The 15,488-nt window shown below is 35.3% G+C and overlaps 3 protein-coding genes across 7 annotated transcripts in view; 1 reads left to right on the top strand and 2 right to left on the bottom strand.

The window, feature by feature from the left end:
* Positions 1-2,703: 2,703 nt before the first annotated feature.
* LOC123313177 (keratin-associated protein 5-1-like) lies at positions 2,704-4,228 on the bottom strand. Its single transcript, XM_044897930.1, has 2 exons — positions 3,971-4,228; positions 2,704-3,892 (listed from the first exon to the last, which is right to left on the bottom strand). The coding sequence occupies exons 1-2, from the start codon at positions 4,090-4,092 to the stop codon at positions 2,821-2,823; spliced, it is 1,194 nt and encodes a 397-aa protein (XP_044753865.1). The 5' UTR covers positions 4,093-4,228; the 3' UTR covers positions 2,704-2,820.
* A 372-nt stretch (positions 4,229-4,600) lies between these two features.
* On the top strand, positions 4,601-10,151 carry LOC123317324 (vacuolar protein sorting-associated protein 18 homolog). The gene is made up of 12 exons (XM_044903800.1): positions 4,601-4,811; positions 4,864-5,047; positions 5,109-5,348; positions 5,409-5,506; positions 6,572-6,883; positions 6,940-7,198; positions 7,455-8,035; positions 8,100-8,462; positions 8,518-8,722; positions 9,140-9,291; positions 9,348-9,579; positions 9,714-10,151. The coding sequence occupies exons 1-12, from the start codon at positions 4,740-4,742 to the stop codon at positions 9,947-9,949; spliced, it is 2,934 nt and encodes a 977-aa protein (XP_044759735.1). The 5' UTR covers positions 4,601-4,739; the 3' UTR covers positions 9,950-10,151.
* Positions 10,152-10,243: 92 nt separating this feature from the next.
* The window catches only part of LOC123323024 (potassium voltage-gated channel protein Shab), a 167,066-nt gene continuing 161,821 nt past the window's right edge, over positions 10,244-15,488 (bottom strand). For all 5 annotated transcript variants that reach the window (XM_044911214.1, XM_044911212.1, XM_044911215.1 and 2 more), the window contains 2 exons: positions 15,018-15,282; positions 10,244-13,204 (listed from right to left, as the gene is read on the bottom strand). In XM_044911214.1, coding sequence (XP_044767149.1) covers positions 15,027-15,282 — 256 coding nt within the window. In that variant the 3' untranslated portion in view covers positions 10,244-13,204; positions 15,018-15,026. The remainder of the gene's footprint in view (positions 13,205-15,017; positions 15,283-15,488) is intronic.

Genomic DNA, 15,488 nt, shown 5'->3' with positions numbered 1-15,488 from the left:
TCGCTTCCAAGGAATAAAATATTTTGCCATTATTTTCAAAAATACACATCGGATTAAGAGGAAAACTAGGTAACAACTCGGCTCTAGAATAACGTTGGTTCTCACAAGATTTCAGAGTTATTCGGTCTGTAGTTTCTGAAATAAAGGTTTTTTTCATTTTCTAGTGGTACGATCTCCATAAAATTTTGACTAATATCGGTACTATAATTATAGTAACTGTAGATGAATAAGTATTTTTTTAAATATTGAAAAACTTCAGATGTCTATACGAGGATATATTGAAAAATTCTTAGCCTACTATAGAACCAAACAAATTTTCAATGTCAAAATATTTTACTTCTCAACATATTCTCCTCTTAATTGGCTACATTTATTACAGCGAACCTGCAACGTCTCTAGACCTTTCAAAAAAAATGTTTCTTCTTGCTCTGCAAACCAGACCTCCACTGCTTTTATAACCTCCTCATTGGAAGACAATTTACGACCTTTTGAACTTTTTTCAGTTGAGGAAAAAGATGATAGTCGGATGGAGCCAAATCTGGTGAATAAAGGGGGTGTTTTAGTAATTCAAACCCTAAATCACGAATTTTTTGAATGGCAACATGAGATTTGTGTGCAGGAGCATTGTGCTGCAAAAACAAAACACTTTTGGATAGTTTTCCGCGTCTTTTCTCTTTAATTTTTTCCCGTAGAGTGGTCTGTAATGTCGAATAGTAATCTCCGGTTATTGCTCTGCCTTTATCCAATAAATCAATTATGATTACCCCATGGCAATCCCAATAAACTGAAGAAAGAACTTTTCCAACAGATTTTTGGACACTAAACTTCTTGGGTCTTGGATAACCAGAGTGTCGCCATTCCATCGATTGTTGCTTTGTTTCTGAATCGTAGAAATGTACACAAGACTCATCCATAGTAACAATTCGGTTTAAGAATTCTACATCTTTTTCAAACTGAGCACAGATCGAACGCTATTCTTCTACCCTTGCATGCTTTTGGTCAACATGCAAACACTTGGAGATCCATTTTGCAGCAATTTTTCTCATGTCCAAATTGACGTGAACTTGGTGAACGCGTTCGTATGAAATATTCAGTGCTTCAGATATCCGTTTTAGCCAAATTCGACGGTCTGATAAAATTATGTCATGAACTGCATCGATATTTTCGGGGACTGACACTGAAACAGGCCTTCCCGATCGGTCATCATCTTCAATGGAAAATTTACCTCTTTTGAAGCTTGCAGTCCAATTTTTCACGGTCGCATACGAAGGACATTGATCACCAAGGGTATTAAGCATATCTTCGTAAATCTGCTTACCTCTTAACCCTTCAAAATACAGGTACTTGATGATGACTCGATACTCCAATTTTTCGATTTTCACAATTTCGGTGGATATCTTCTTTCTTTTAATTTATTGCTCAACTCTGGTTTACTTTTTTGACCTCAAACTTCACATTGACACTTCTAATGAGTTATTGTTCGTTGCTATGGTAACGCAATATTTTTTTTATGCATGGAACTGGTCTAGGCTAACTAGATATCAATATATCCTATAAATCTTATACAAAAAATGGAATTTTGCCCTTTAAGAAGATCGAGCGCATTCAGATCAATCCTGAATAATTCGAGACTCTGGATCTAGAAAACTAGAAATAAATCACCCTCAATTTCCTGGATTCAGAAATTCCCAACTAAAAGACCTGGCAACCCTGCCTACGCCCCAGCATGGCCATGCTCCTCCCCTGATCTTTATCCGGTAGAGGAAGTTTATTTCATTATCAACTATAATTTATTGAATAGATTCTAGTAGTTTCTGGGCGGTCCTTGGGAACAAACTACGAATAGGAATGCGATGCAATAGTGATCGTAAAATTTGAGGGGAATGAGTGCATGGTATACATTTTTAGTTCCGCATAAGTACCTCATATTGTTGCTAAACTGTGTTATCATCGCATAATTTCCCGGTTTATCTAGTCAAGAGATCATGAATACAGAATGAATCGTTTTCTAGTATGTAGTAGAATTGCATATTTCCTGGCATTATTTTAGATTTGTCTAGGAAAGTTTGAAAACGAGTTAGCATAAGATATATTCGAAACCGTTATGCTTTTCAGCCATGCCATACTGATTACTGAAAATCTTGTGGTATACATATCATTAATATACAAAGTGAATCGAAAATGTCGAGCAATATATCCAGAGATAATAGAATAGAACATCAAAAAATAAGTAGTCAAGTCAAGCACAAAATCGGCTTCATTCTACTTCACCCTTTGCTTTGGAAGCTTTCCTTATATAGTGAAGCCAATGAGTCGCAGTTGCATATGCCATATGCAGAACACATCTTGCAATCTTGCTATGCTACCCTCAAATCATATGCAGTATTTGAATTCATTTGGGAGGGTGCTCCTTCAGGAAATTATGTTAAAAAATCTGATTTCGAGCATATGAGTTCAATAGACAAACAATACATATTACTTGGTTTTCACTCACCCTCAGCATTATTAGAAGCGGTAGTAGGTAGCTTTGGTTCACCTTGATGAAGTTATATACTCTTGAAAGAAGAACATATCATCTTGAAACTTAAATAAAACATACCACTATTGTTCTTTGTAGATGAAAATACCTTATAGATCTGGGTATCACAAAGGGTAGTATAAGACAAAGTTTTTGTTCGGACAAATTGAAGGAGAACATACAAATTTCGGTAGAACTCGTCTAGGTTTAATTTTTTTCACATAAGACAATACAAAGAGCTGAAACAATACAATCGTTAGACATCACAATAAGCTTTACACCACAATACACTGAAGATGTTTTCAACAGCACTTCATCGGCGGACATGGACCGCAAGCGGGAGGTGAACAGCATGCTGTCGGACAACACGGTGGAGAAAAACAGGGTGGATAACAGCAAGGCGAGCACACAGGGGGTACAACAGGAGGGCAACAAGGTGGACAGCAAGCCACGGGGGGTGGCACTGGACAAGTGGGCAAACAACGGGAAACTGGTACGATTTTTCCAACAGGCACGAGTGGTGGAGGTGCAGGGCATATTGGTGGTGGGCACGGTGCAGCTGCTATCAAAGGAATCACTGGAGGAGGTGGACAACATGGTATACATGGAGCACAGGGTCCACAAGGTCCACAGGGCCCACAAGGCTTTGGACATGGACCACAAGGTCCACAAGGTTTAGGGCAAGGAGCACAAGGAGATGGGCAAGGTCCACAAGGAGATGGGCAAGGTCCACAAGGTCCACAAGTCCCACAAGGTCCTGCTGGTGGACCACAAGGAGAACACGGACCACATGGTGGAGCAGAAGGTAATCTTATATAGGCTGGGTAACACTGGTATTCTTCAAGATCACAAGGTGCGCAACCATATTTCTTGCCGAGATGCTTTCCGAAGGCGTAAGCACTAGGTCCACATGTTGGCTTGGGCATCGTCAGACACGGAGGAGCACCTTGGCATTCCGCCCTTCGACAATCGTCTTGTAGACCATTCAGCCGTTCACAGTCACAACCTACGTAAAGGATTCCAGCCCTCAACTCAACAGATTTTGACCTGGTCAATGGGAAGCATCTTTTCGGTTTCCTATAACATACCATCATCTGGGGAGGGTTGCATGGAACGCAGGGTTGTTCTGTCGGGCATGGATTGCAAACTGGAACACAAGGGGGGTTGCATGGTGTACATATAGGTAGTACTGGAGGAACGGTGAGCGAGCCACAGCCGGAGGGGAAGCAAACTGGCACTGGATTACTCGGAGGAGGACATGTGCCCGGGCAGCATCCTCCACAAGGAGGACAAGGTCCGCAAGATGGCTTGCAAGGTCCACAAGGTCCGCAAGGTCCACACGGTCCACACGGTCCGCACGGGGAACAAGTTGGTCTGCAAATAGGGATGCAAGGTTTCGGTAAAGGATCATAAATTTCAATAACGGGGCCTTGAATATGGGTTGGTACGCACGGGGGGCTGCATGGTCCACAAGGCGAGCAGCATTTGTCATCGATTTGACAAACCAGGTTTTTCAGTTTCGCCAACAAGGATTTGCGGTTTGAGCATGGATCTGGACAACAAGTAGCTCCCATTTTCACTATGATCGATACGAAAATTTAACAAAGATGGGTCGTAACTTGAATTTTATGAAATAAACATCCAAAAACATTCAACGAAAATTTTGATAAGCCAAACGGCAGATTGATATTTTATTTGTAGAATTTCCAAGGCAACATTCTGATCTTTGTTTTTGCCAATGATATATTGATTTTCAGAAATGTATGAGATAATAAGAATCTGAACTTTTTATATTAGTTTCTGAAATTTGCAATTTGGCATCATGTACGGCTAAAGTAACTTTGAGTTGTACTCACTTTAAATAGTAAATTCAAGTTTTATTGAGTTGGTGAAAGGTACATTATAAAAACATGTACTTCGGAATCTGAAAATAATAGGAACATTGAGAAAATTGATACAATTCACCCATAATACTCTCAAAAGAAATTTAACAAAGGGTCAATCTGTTCATCATTAACAGTTATTTATATGCGGAACATACCTCCAAAGAAGTCATATGTTTTTGAATTGTCAGCCTGACAGCGACTGTCACAATTGTAAACAAATAGGAAATAATGGTTTGCATTGAAAAGTGATCAGGATATCTTCTTTGAAGCAAACAATATAAACCTAATCTTTGTCTTTGAATTTACTCATACTTCTTATCAAATCATCAGAAATCATGACTTCAATGTTCGATCAGTTTGAACAGGCATCTATAAGATCCAAGAATAATAATATAATGGCAGAAATGGCAAGAACTTTTCAAACCAATCGATATTCCTTTTCTGATCGTTTCATTTCAGAACACTTTAGACTATATAAACATGACTTTAGCGGATGATATTCCGATATTCAGTAAAATTAAAAAAGATTTCACTCCATCTTATAAAGTTACACATGTAGTTCTTGAAAATAGATATTTAGTGGCAGCCTTATCAAATGGATCAATTTTTAGAATGCATTTAAATTCGCCGAATACAAGAGATGGTGAGGTTTAAAAAAATTTTTACATTTCGGGGGTGTTAACTGGGTGTTCTTTCTCTTCCAGAAATTTCTCTGAGTAAATTCACTAATTGCCGATTGAGCAATTTATTCCTAGATCCTACAGGTAATCATTTACTGATTAGTTTGGTACCTACATCCAAAGAAGTTGGTCCAGAATTACTCTACTTATCTAGAAAAACAAACAAATTGAGAGCTACGACAAAGTTTCGGGGACATGAGTTCACTGAAGTTGCTTGGAATAATTTGAATACATCGGAGAGCACCACTGGTGCGATTTTATTAGGTAAGATGTCGGAAACTATTTTTTTTTTTAAGCTCATTACAATTAATCTGTTTTTCAAAGGTACATCTAAAGGTTTGATTTTCGAAACTGAAATAGTTCTTGATGGTGAAAAATTTTTCACTTCTGGATTTTCATCTATTGAGCAGTACTGGCGACAGGTATGCAATTTTACACATATACAATTTTCAATGTCCATTTGCTTGTCTCATCTCATGCTTATTTTGTTATTAATATTTACTATTTTTTCTCGTACAAACTGCTCATTGTGCAGAGTAAATAAGTCTCCCTTGTATACAGAAAAGTGTACTCAATAAACTTTTAATTTTCAAGCATATCAAATAAAGTTTGATTTGGTCAATCATCTGTTCTGATAGAATGATTTTATATAACAAAAAATTTCGAGATATCTACTTTTGAACATAAAATTTTTGTATCAAGCTTCCAAATTATCTTCCACTCTATGGCAATAGAGAAGTTGAGGGATTGGTAAGTTTCTATTTTATCTTTTTTGTAGCTTTTGGCAACAACAGTTTGGTGTGATATACCATTCATTTGTATTTTAAGCACTTAATTTATGTAGACGCTAAGTAATGCATACCTTCCGTAGGATTTTGAATTGATGAAGAATGGTGGTTTATTCGCTCTACTTTTCCATAGTTTCTCCACTCGAATATTTTTGTTATTTCTTTTAGATTCTTTTATGCCTAATTGAGTAGCACTTCCATTATATTCATTTTGTTATATCGTCCGTTTTATATTTTTTGTCATCATTTTGTAGAATATTTTGAAATTTCACATTACACCATGAGCTTCATTTTTCCTTGACTTCTAGAAATTTATGTTTCCATGTTTTGATGTGTTGCTTTTGGTTTTTAATTTCCATAACTATTTGGTATTGAACACGAATGGGGAAGGTAATCCACTATCATTTTCAGAATTTACCTTTTTTGTATTTTCAGCATATGTGGTTCTGAAATTATCAGAATTCAGTTAACATAAACTGATTATTTGGGACTCCTGCTATATTTTTGCTCATTGGCTTTTAGTATTATTAGATGTTTAGAAATATTTGAGACTTTATAAATGTTTTTGCTATATTTTCTACCCCTACTGGACAAAATGGTTGTATTAGTAATGGGTATAGGGTTCTTACAGAATAGCCAACATGCTCATAGGTAAGCGTTGTGTTGATGGAATATTTGAACAAATAAATTATTTTCAAGGTGTTTGACATTGGAAAAGGAACAAATATTCCGATCATGGGACTGGAATACTTTGAGATACCTGGAGCGAATAGACTGATCATTTTTGCAGCTACAGCAACCAGACTGTATTATTTCTCTGGAAAGGGAGAACAGGATGAAAAACCTACCTTGCAGCAGGTCTTCAATAGGTACCTCAACATACCAGAGCCTGAAACCTATATAGAGATGGAGAGTAATCTCAGATATTCAAAACTGAAATTCTATTCCGATAATTTAACAACCCCAAATTATTTTGCTTGGATGACTGGAAAAGGAATAACCTATGGAAAGGTTGTAGAACTTTTTTTTCTTCTCAAGCATGGAGTCATTTTTTTTGTGGTTTACAGCTTGAATGTAGTTCTACAGAAACTCTCGCATCGATTAAATCAAATATGAAAACTATATCATTCCCGAAGCCAAAATATGAGGACTATTCAGTTAGCCAAAAGTTCCCAATCGCCATTGTAGTGACAGAATTTCACATTCTTCTTGCTTATGCTGACATGGTAAAAGGAGTTTGTCTATTAAATGAAGAGGTTGTTTATGAAGACAACTATAACGAGGCATTTGGAAAACTGGTCAATATAGTGAAGGACTCGAGAACAGGTAAACTTCTTAGAGTAATTGAATATTTCTGATGAATACTTTTCTTTGCCTTGTATATTCCATTTTTATCTACAATATTTTTTGGTTCAGCAAGTAAAAAGGACATAAAATTCATACCTATATTTGCTATTTTCTAGATAAGTGATAATTGACCTGTAGGACTATAAAATATTTAATATCAAAGGTATGAATTGTGTGTTACTTTTCACTCACTCTGAATATAAAGTAGATTGATTTCAATATTTTTTGATCCAAGGCGATATTTGGGTCATCAGTGAGACAGCTGTATTTCAATATAAAGTTACGAGAGAAGAGAGAAACGTATGGAAAATATTCGCTGACAATCAACAGTTTGAGTTAGCAAAAAAGTATTCCAGGGGAAACGAAGTCTCCTACAATCAGGTACTCATAAAAGAAGCTGATATGCTTTTTGACAAAAAGAATTACGAGCTTAGTGCTCAAATATATGCAGAAGCCGAGTCCAGTTTTGAAGAGATATGCTTGAAGTACATCCAAGCTGAACAACAAGACGCCCTGAAAATATTTCTAAGACGAAAGTTGGATAATCTGAAACCACAAGATCAGACACAGATTACCATGATAGTTATATGGTTGGTGGAACTTTATCTCGACAAATTAGAAGAAAAAAGGTTAGGTGGTCAAGAAGACACAGACGCTTATTTAGATGTTCAAAAAGAGTTTGAAACTTTCCTGGCTCTTTCAGAAGTTAGCAAATGTGTGAAAAATAACAAATCGACCATTTACGACCTCATGGCTAGTCATGGAGATAAAGCTAATTCGATGAAATTAACTATTGTTAATAAGGATTTCGAACAGGTGCGTTCTTAAGTGAAAAGTCAGAGGGTGATATCTCGACAAACCAAATTTAATTTTTTTTCAGTTGGTCAGACAAAACATATACGAGAGTAGCTTCTATGAAGCGTTGGAAGTTCTCAAAAGTCAGAGTAATTACGAACTGTATTATCAGTTTACACCTATTTTAATTCAAGAAGTACCCAAGCATATGGTCAAGGCTCTGATTGAGAATGGAAAAAAATTGTCACCTGTGCGACTGTTACCCGCTCTAGTCAGCTGCGAGGGAGAGCATCATTCCAAAGAGGTCATCAAATACTTGGAATTTGTGACCGACAAACAGAAAAATTCAAATAAATCGCTGCACAATTTGCTGCTTTCACTTTATGCCAAATACGATCCAAGCAAATTATTGGATTACTTAGATTCTCAGGGAAATGAACTTGGTATGGTAAGTATGTATGTGAATACTTAACAAGAAAATGTTTTTGGACATCCTTTTGTAGATCAATTTCGATGTACATTTCGCACTCAGATTGTGTCAAGAAAGAAACCTAATAAAAGCATGTGTGCATCTCTCATGCCTTTTAGGCTTGTGGGAATCAGCCGTTGATCTTGCGCTAGAAATAAATTTAGATCTTGCGAAGGAAATTGCTAATAAACCGCCTGAAGAGGATACAGAACTTAGGAAGAAACTTTGGCTGAAAATTGGTATGGAAATCTCGTATTTTTCACCAGAGCTCAAATATTCTATGCATGTGAAGTTGACACCCTACTTTTCGTTTTCGATATTTTTGTTGTTGTTGTGCTGCTTTGTGCTGTTAAATTTTTTCTTCCGTTCATACAGCTGTCAAGATATTCCACAAAATGTATGAACTGGGCCGGCCCACCAACTTTTGAAGATTTGGGTTTCAATACCCGAAATAGATCATGTAACAATTTGTGCTGTTCTAATTTTGTGTAAGTCCCTCCAATTTTCTGGAAAATCGAAAATGTAGTGAAAAGTTTGCCCAATACTCTCGTTTTTCTTTCTCGAAAAGTTTTGATAAGCCAACTTCACAGACATAAATATTCTTTTATTACTCATTTTATTATTTTCCTTTTTTGCTGAGATCCGTACCTTTTTAGCTCAGTATGTTGTTGCTGGAAAGAATGACATCCAGAAGGCCATGGAATTCTTGAAACAATGCGATCTTATAAGAATCGAAGACATTCTTCCATTCTTCTCTGACTTTGTCACTATCGAACATTTCAAAGAAGCTATTTGCAATTCATTGAAAGTAAGTGAGCTGATTTTCTTGTATAGGTTTCAGAAGACTCAAACTGAATTTTGTAGGAGTATAACCAGCACATTCAAGATTTGAAGGAGGAGATGGAGGAAGCAACAAAATCTGCGGAAACAGTCAGGGAAGACATTCAAAACTTCAGAAATAGGTGTACATATGTTAATAGTAACGATGTTTGTGATATATGCAATATTATGATCTTGATCCGGCCGTTCTACATTTTTCCATGTCATCATAAGTTCCATTCAGACTGCTTGAGGGAGGAGTTGGAACCTTTATTAGGTGAGTAAGAAATATTAAAGAAACAGGGGAAATCTTGGTGAATAAAGGAATATCAAAGTTGAATTCCATTCAATATTTTGAACAATTTTATCTATTGGCGCTATGAAAAGGCATAAATATTATGAATTTTTTAGGTTCAGGTAAGAAAAATAAATTGGCAGAGTTAGACAAAAGACTGATTAGCTTAACAAGAGTGGATAATATCAGCATGGGTTCGTCGGGTTTGTCAAATTTGGAAATGTGCAGGGCCGAAATAGATAATATAATAGCTTCAGAATGTCTTTACTGCGGGGAAAATATGATTCAAAACATTGATAAACCCTTCTTAGATGACGTTGAGTATGAGATGATAAAGAAACAATGGGAATAATACCACCATATAAAAAAGTTTAATAAATTAATGCTCTATATGTTTTCGTAATAATTTTTCTTGTAATATATTTTTAGATAGAAGTGCAATTTGAATTGAGGATTTTATTCATTTCTGCTCACCTACATATATGCAGTTGTAATAATATATGATATTTTATTGTAAATAAAATTTATTCTTTTGAATAAATTATTCGAGATTATCAACCGAGTTTTCTTTCAATGAATCTTTTCAATTCAGACCAGTACTTTGGATACAACTCTTGAGTATTGATGGTGTTATTAAAAAAATTGGTTTTGATTTTCAGAACAATAATTTTATTTAACAAACATTTACATGATATGTCTATGCAGGGTACTTATACTATGAAAATTCCTGAAAAATATACTTATACCTAAAAAAAATAGCATATGCCTTACATCGACTTATGGATTTGTAGTCTGAAAAGGTGAAAAGCGATTGTCTAAAAGCCGACAGATTGTTATTCATATTTATTAATTTTTTGAATTTTATACGAAAAATTTTATAAAATTTGGAACAATATGTTGAAACAATTTTTCTTAATTTTGAAGGACATATGAGTATCGATAATAGTTTTTCCGATCAAAGAAACAACTAAAAACATGATTCTTGTTTGCTTAATATCACAAACTTTTTCAAGAATTTGCAAGAGACATGTTTAACTCGGTACTAAAATAATTTCTCTGATGTATTTCGAATTGGCGTATTTTATCTTCTATTATAGAAATCATTTCAGAGCAGACAACAAATTGAAACCAATAAAGTAGATTACTAGTTATTGTTGAAAAAAACGTTTCGATGAATTTTTTCTCTTTTATTCGAAATGTTTTGAGCGTTACGTTAAATTCAATTTAGGAGGGGATGCGGATAGGGTATATGCAAATGTTTCTTCTTTGAATTCATAATATTGAAATATTAGCGCTTACATTCACTAAGTATCCAATTAATTAGGAAGTTCTGTTTGATGGGGATAAAATTAATACAAAACAATTCAATGAAATTTGTTTCTCAATAAATGAACACTTCAAGATCATATCTCATCTATACTAAGATAAAACAAGCTCATATTTTAAAGGATGCGGAATAGACAGCTGAAAACGAGTTTTTTGTGCAATATAAGAAAGAGGTTGTTGAATCCCTGCACGAAAAAAATTGTTATGTTGAATTAATATAATATACTGCAAAAATGATTGTTGAAAATTTTGTTTTTTGATTAACCATTCGAGCAGTAAATACGTTCAGCTGGTGTAGTTCCATCAACTGTCTCTGATAAGAAAAGAAGATATATCTTGTAGGAAGAATAATGGATAATAGACATTATGGGGTTTTCCATTATAATCGTTGAGTAGGTATATATCAATCCTAATACTCAATGTTATAATAGAGAAAATTTGCGGCCAACTAAAAATCCAGTTTTTATATGAAAACCACAAAATATCTGGAATATTGCAGGAACATTTTTTTATGTAGTTGTATAGTTTTTCATAAGTATTATTTTCTTCTCAATAGGATGCACTTGTTTGTTATAATTAAAATGATCATTAATTTTTAAAATGACTTTTTTCGAAAAAAAAATATATATCTCTAGTTTGACTATGAACATTATCTATCGTCTTCCATTAAACCATACTGTCAAATTGTAACGAGAAAGCACATAATAGTAAGTATTCCAAAAAATGAGATTGTATTCAAAAAAGGAACTATATGGTTTTGTAAATTGTTACGCTTTCAAAAATCAAAAATCACTCTGTTTGACTATATCAAAGCTACAAATGTGAACTCTACTTAATCTATAATAGCCTGAAAAAATTTATTCCATGTGACCTTTAACAATTTATGTATTTACATATATTGAAACGTTGCCTAAAATTAATTTTAATCACAGACGAAAATAAGCTATACCAGTCGGCAATTTCTATATACAACACCTTTAAAGTATAAATATATATATTATATGTATAAACATCTGAATAATATGTACTACTGCTTTAGGACAAAATAACATGCTGAAAAATTTGGTATCAGTATATTGCAAGCAATATATCTTTTTTGGAATTTTGGAAACAATTGTAATACTATATATACTAGGACTCTAGAGGCCGAATTCATCTATTATTTTCGGTAGGTATAGTATTCAACTATACATTTTCAAGTTCATATTCATATCTATACATTTGAGAAATTAATTTTTGGTTGTGAAAATTACATTATTAATTTTTCATAAATATTTTTTTGTCGTTTTCGCCTCATTTAGTTTAAAATGATAAAAAATGTTAATTGAGGAAGGCGCTTTAGTCAAAGGCAAATTTAAATGACGCTCAACATAGGTGAATGAAATTTCGTTTTTTATTAAGAGTTCAAACTTTGAATGAAATTTGCCATGATTCATATAATATAAAAAAGTTTCCGAATTTAGAGCATTCAATGAACGCGGATGGTTATTGAAAGTGAACAATAATAAGGTACTCAAAATTAAAAGGGGCTCAATCATCAGTATCTTCATAATTAAATGTGTATATTGTACCTCAACTTTGTATTATTTATGAGTTTTTTAGTATGTACCGAAGCAGAACATTTCCAATTATTATGTTAGATAACCTCCGAAACCCCAACATATGGGATGGCTCAATTTTTAGATATAAACCTCTATTTGTCCCATTCGACTAGTTAATGTGTATATTGGAGCGAGTAAGAAAATATCGATAATTGTCGATAATTTTTTACTTGAAATGGGGATTGCTGATGATGTAAGCCCCTATTTTCATTATCATAAACACAGTTTGAATATCCTAAAGCTGTAGTGGTGTATTGCTAAATTTATTGACTATTTTTCCTGCTCTTTCTTGAATCTTCATAAAACACAACCATTCAGTATTGCAGACCATTCGCATCTCTGACGATCCTGATTACTAAAAACACACTAATTTCTCATTTTGCGGAGAAAAACGTCTTCACTATCACTGTTTGTAGCAGTTCACACAACTTGCGATAGCGTGTTCAATTGAAAACAGTTATAAGAATTCAACAATTACGTCTCATAACAAAAGCAACAGATTTTATAACAACGAAGCACTTCAATATGCATTGGAATTAATTTTAACGACTTCCGAATAAATGTATGAATTTTGTGCCGAATATTTCCATAAGGTTCCACACTTTGTGCTGGCTTTCAGAATGATGATTGTGCCTCATAGCATCATTATCTGCCACTGAACGAGAATATGACACTATGATCTGAAAGTAGAAGAGAATAGCTCATCAGATAAGTAATTATGATTTTTTTATAAATTAATCGGTTTTGACTGAAGAATTAAATGGGACATTCATAGGAAATTGACAAGGAACATTCATTCATCCATTTATCATTGTTGTATCCCGTTACCGGGAATAAATCTACAAAAAGACAAAAAAAAATAAAGGTGCGAACAGACTTATAATTTCTTAGGGCTAATTGCGACTGTGTGCCCTCCTGTGACTGAAGAGACCCAACCGTGACCTACAGATCCTTCCACACTCCGGGCATGGATAATCACCAACCAGATCTGGCCGCCGCTGTATGCTTCACGAGTCTCCATTATAACTGTGTACCAAAGACCTCCACTGTGACCTGTCCAACGCTAGTTGTTCCCAGTTATGATTGGCATTAACTGATTTTAGGGATTGATGTAGTATATCCTTAAACCGCTTATACTGGCCTCCTGGTTTCCGGGCTCCCTCTGTGAATTTGCCATACAGAGCTATTTTGGGGAGTCTTGTGTCTTGCATCCTCAGAATGTGGCCGCTCTATCTGAGTCGGGCCCTCGTTACTTGAGTCTCAATTGTTGTACAACTCGCGCGTTGCAAGACTTCTGCATTCGAAACTTTGTGGAACCATCTGATGTGCATTATCTGTCTTAGATGACGTTGTTGCGTTTGTTCAAGCTGTTTAATATGTCGACTGTAGGGCGTCCAGCTTTCGCTTCCGTAAAGAAGCGTTTGGAAGACTATTGCTTTGTAAACAGCTGTCTTTTGTTTCAGATTGAGGTCGTGATTTTGAAATACTCTATCATTTAGCTTTCAGAATGCCCGTGATGCCGAATTGATACGGTTGTGTATTTCCGTGTCTAGGTTAACCCCAGTATTTATGAAGCTTCAAAAGTATTTGAACTGCTTGACCTGTTCTAGAGTTTCATTCTCCAGGCTGATATAAGTTTGAAGGCTATCTGGCAGACTTACCAGGATTTTTGTCTAAGGCCTAAAGCTTCGTATATATGTTTATAGGTATTCAACATTATCTGTAGATCCTCTGAGCTGCTAGCGATAAGTGCGCAGTCTGCATATTGAAGTTCCGTGATAAACGTTGTACGGGTTTTTGCTCTGAGGCGCTTCAGATTACAGGCCAACATCAAATCTGAATCTTATTCCAACACCTCTTACAAGCATACTCATGTCATCAATTATCGAGACAGCTTCGACGAAAATATTGAACAGTAAAGGCGCTAACACACAGCCTTGTTTTATTCCAGAGTTGGTTAAGAAATGGTCGGTTGTAGAGCCATTATGCTGTATTCTAGCGGTGTTGTTGGTATGAAGGCTTTTGCACAATGCTAAGAATTTTTCGGGTACTCCAAGGCGTCCCATGATTTTCCATAGCGCTAGGAACATTATTACTGTGGGGAGGTTCAAGAAAAACTAAACTTACTCCATTGAATAGTTTTCAGTTATTCATGATTTTTTATTTACAGATATCGAATTTTTGGAGTATATGGAAAATCAAATCGCCGATGTGAGGATAGGAAATCATCGAAAAAAAAAAGAAATCATCAAGTTTTATAGATTTTAAAATTCAATACCTATTTTCTCAGTTAAAAAAACAATTGGAAAAGCAAAAGCCCATTGACAAAGTTATTTCCCTTAACTTTAGAGTTTAGTTGAAAGAAAATAATACTTCTTTACGTGGACATTACCAGAGTATATCAGGAAATAGTGAATTAATTTTTTTTAACGGATATTCAATAACGGTTCAAAATCGGCCAAGATCCTCTAGAAGCGGTGCCAGATAACTCACCTTTGAATGCTACGAGGATGGACGGGGACGCTTGCAAATTGAATTTCCTGAAGTGATGGTTGCTGTGGTGTTCGGCACAGTCATCGTGGAATGCAAAAGAAGGCTTGTTTCCTCAGATGGGGATGTATCTTCGAGGGGAGGAGGTGGACATATGTACAGAGGGACCTGCTGGCTTGTCTCTGTCAAGCGGTTCGAGTCGATCAGAATCGCTTCCTGCTGTTTGTCCTTAGCGCTCATTATATCGTCCAGCAAGGTGAATTGTGATCTGTAATTTTACGGAAAGATGGAACTGGAGCAGAGAATGAGCATGCAGTATGTGGGGATTATATGATAATTCATCCAGGGTTTGAATACGAATGTCTGGAATTTAATCATATACAGGGTGAGTCTAAATGAAACATTTTTTTCCTTTATCATTTTTTCCGAATCGACTCGGTTTGAAGGATACAGGCTGTTGGAAAACCATAAAAA

Source organism: Coccinella septempunctata, chromosome 1, assembly GCF_907165205.1.
Source record: "Coccinella septempunctata chromosome 1, icCocSept1.1, whole genome shotgun sequence".
Classification (NCBI taxonomy): domain Eukaryota; kingdom Metazoa; phylum Arthropoda; class Insecta; order Coleoptera; family Coccinellidae; genus Coccinella; species Coccinella septempunctata.
Note: the sequence above shows the minus strand (reverse complement) of the source record. Positions and strands in the feature narration are given on the sequence as shown.

What these genes read in the sequence shown, in the direction of transcription:
- LOC123317324 (XM_044903800.1), top strand. Translation starts at nt 4,740, where the DNA reads ATGACTTCAATGTTCGATCAGTTTGAACAGGCATCTATAAGATCCAAG. An exon ending in AGTGAAGGACTCGAGAACAG is followed by an intron (nt 7,199 to 7,454) that starts GTAAACTTCTTA and finishes TTTTGATCCAAG; the next exon opens with GCGATATTTGGGTCATCAGT. An exon ending in TTAATAAGGATTTCGAACAG is followed by an intron (nt 8,036 to 8,099) that starts GTGCGTTCTTAA and finishes ATTTTTTTTCAG; the next exon opens with TTGGTCAGACAAAACATATA.
- LOC123313177 (XM_044897930.1), bottom strand. Translation starts at nt 4,092, where the DNA reads ATGGGAGCTACTTGTTGTCCAGATCCATGCTCAAACCGCAAATCCTTG. An exon ending in TGTGGACCATGCAGCCCCCC is followed by an intron (nt 3,893 to 3,970) that starts GTGCGTACCAAC and finishes CCCTATTTGCAG; the next exon opens with ACCAACTTGTTCCCCGTGCG.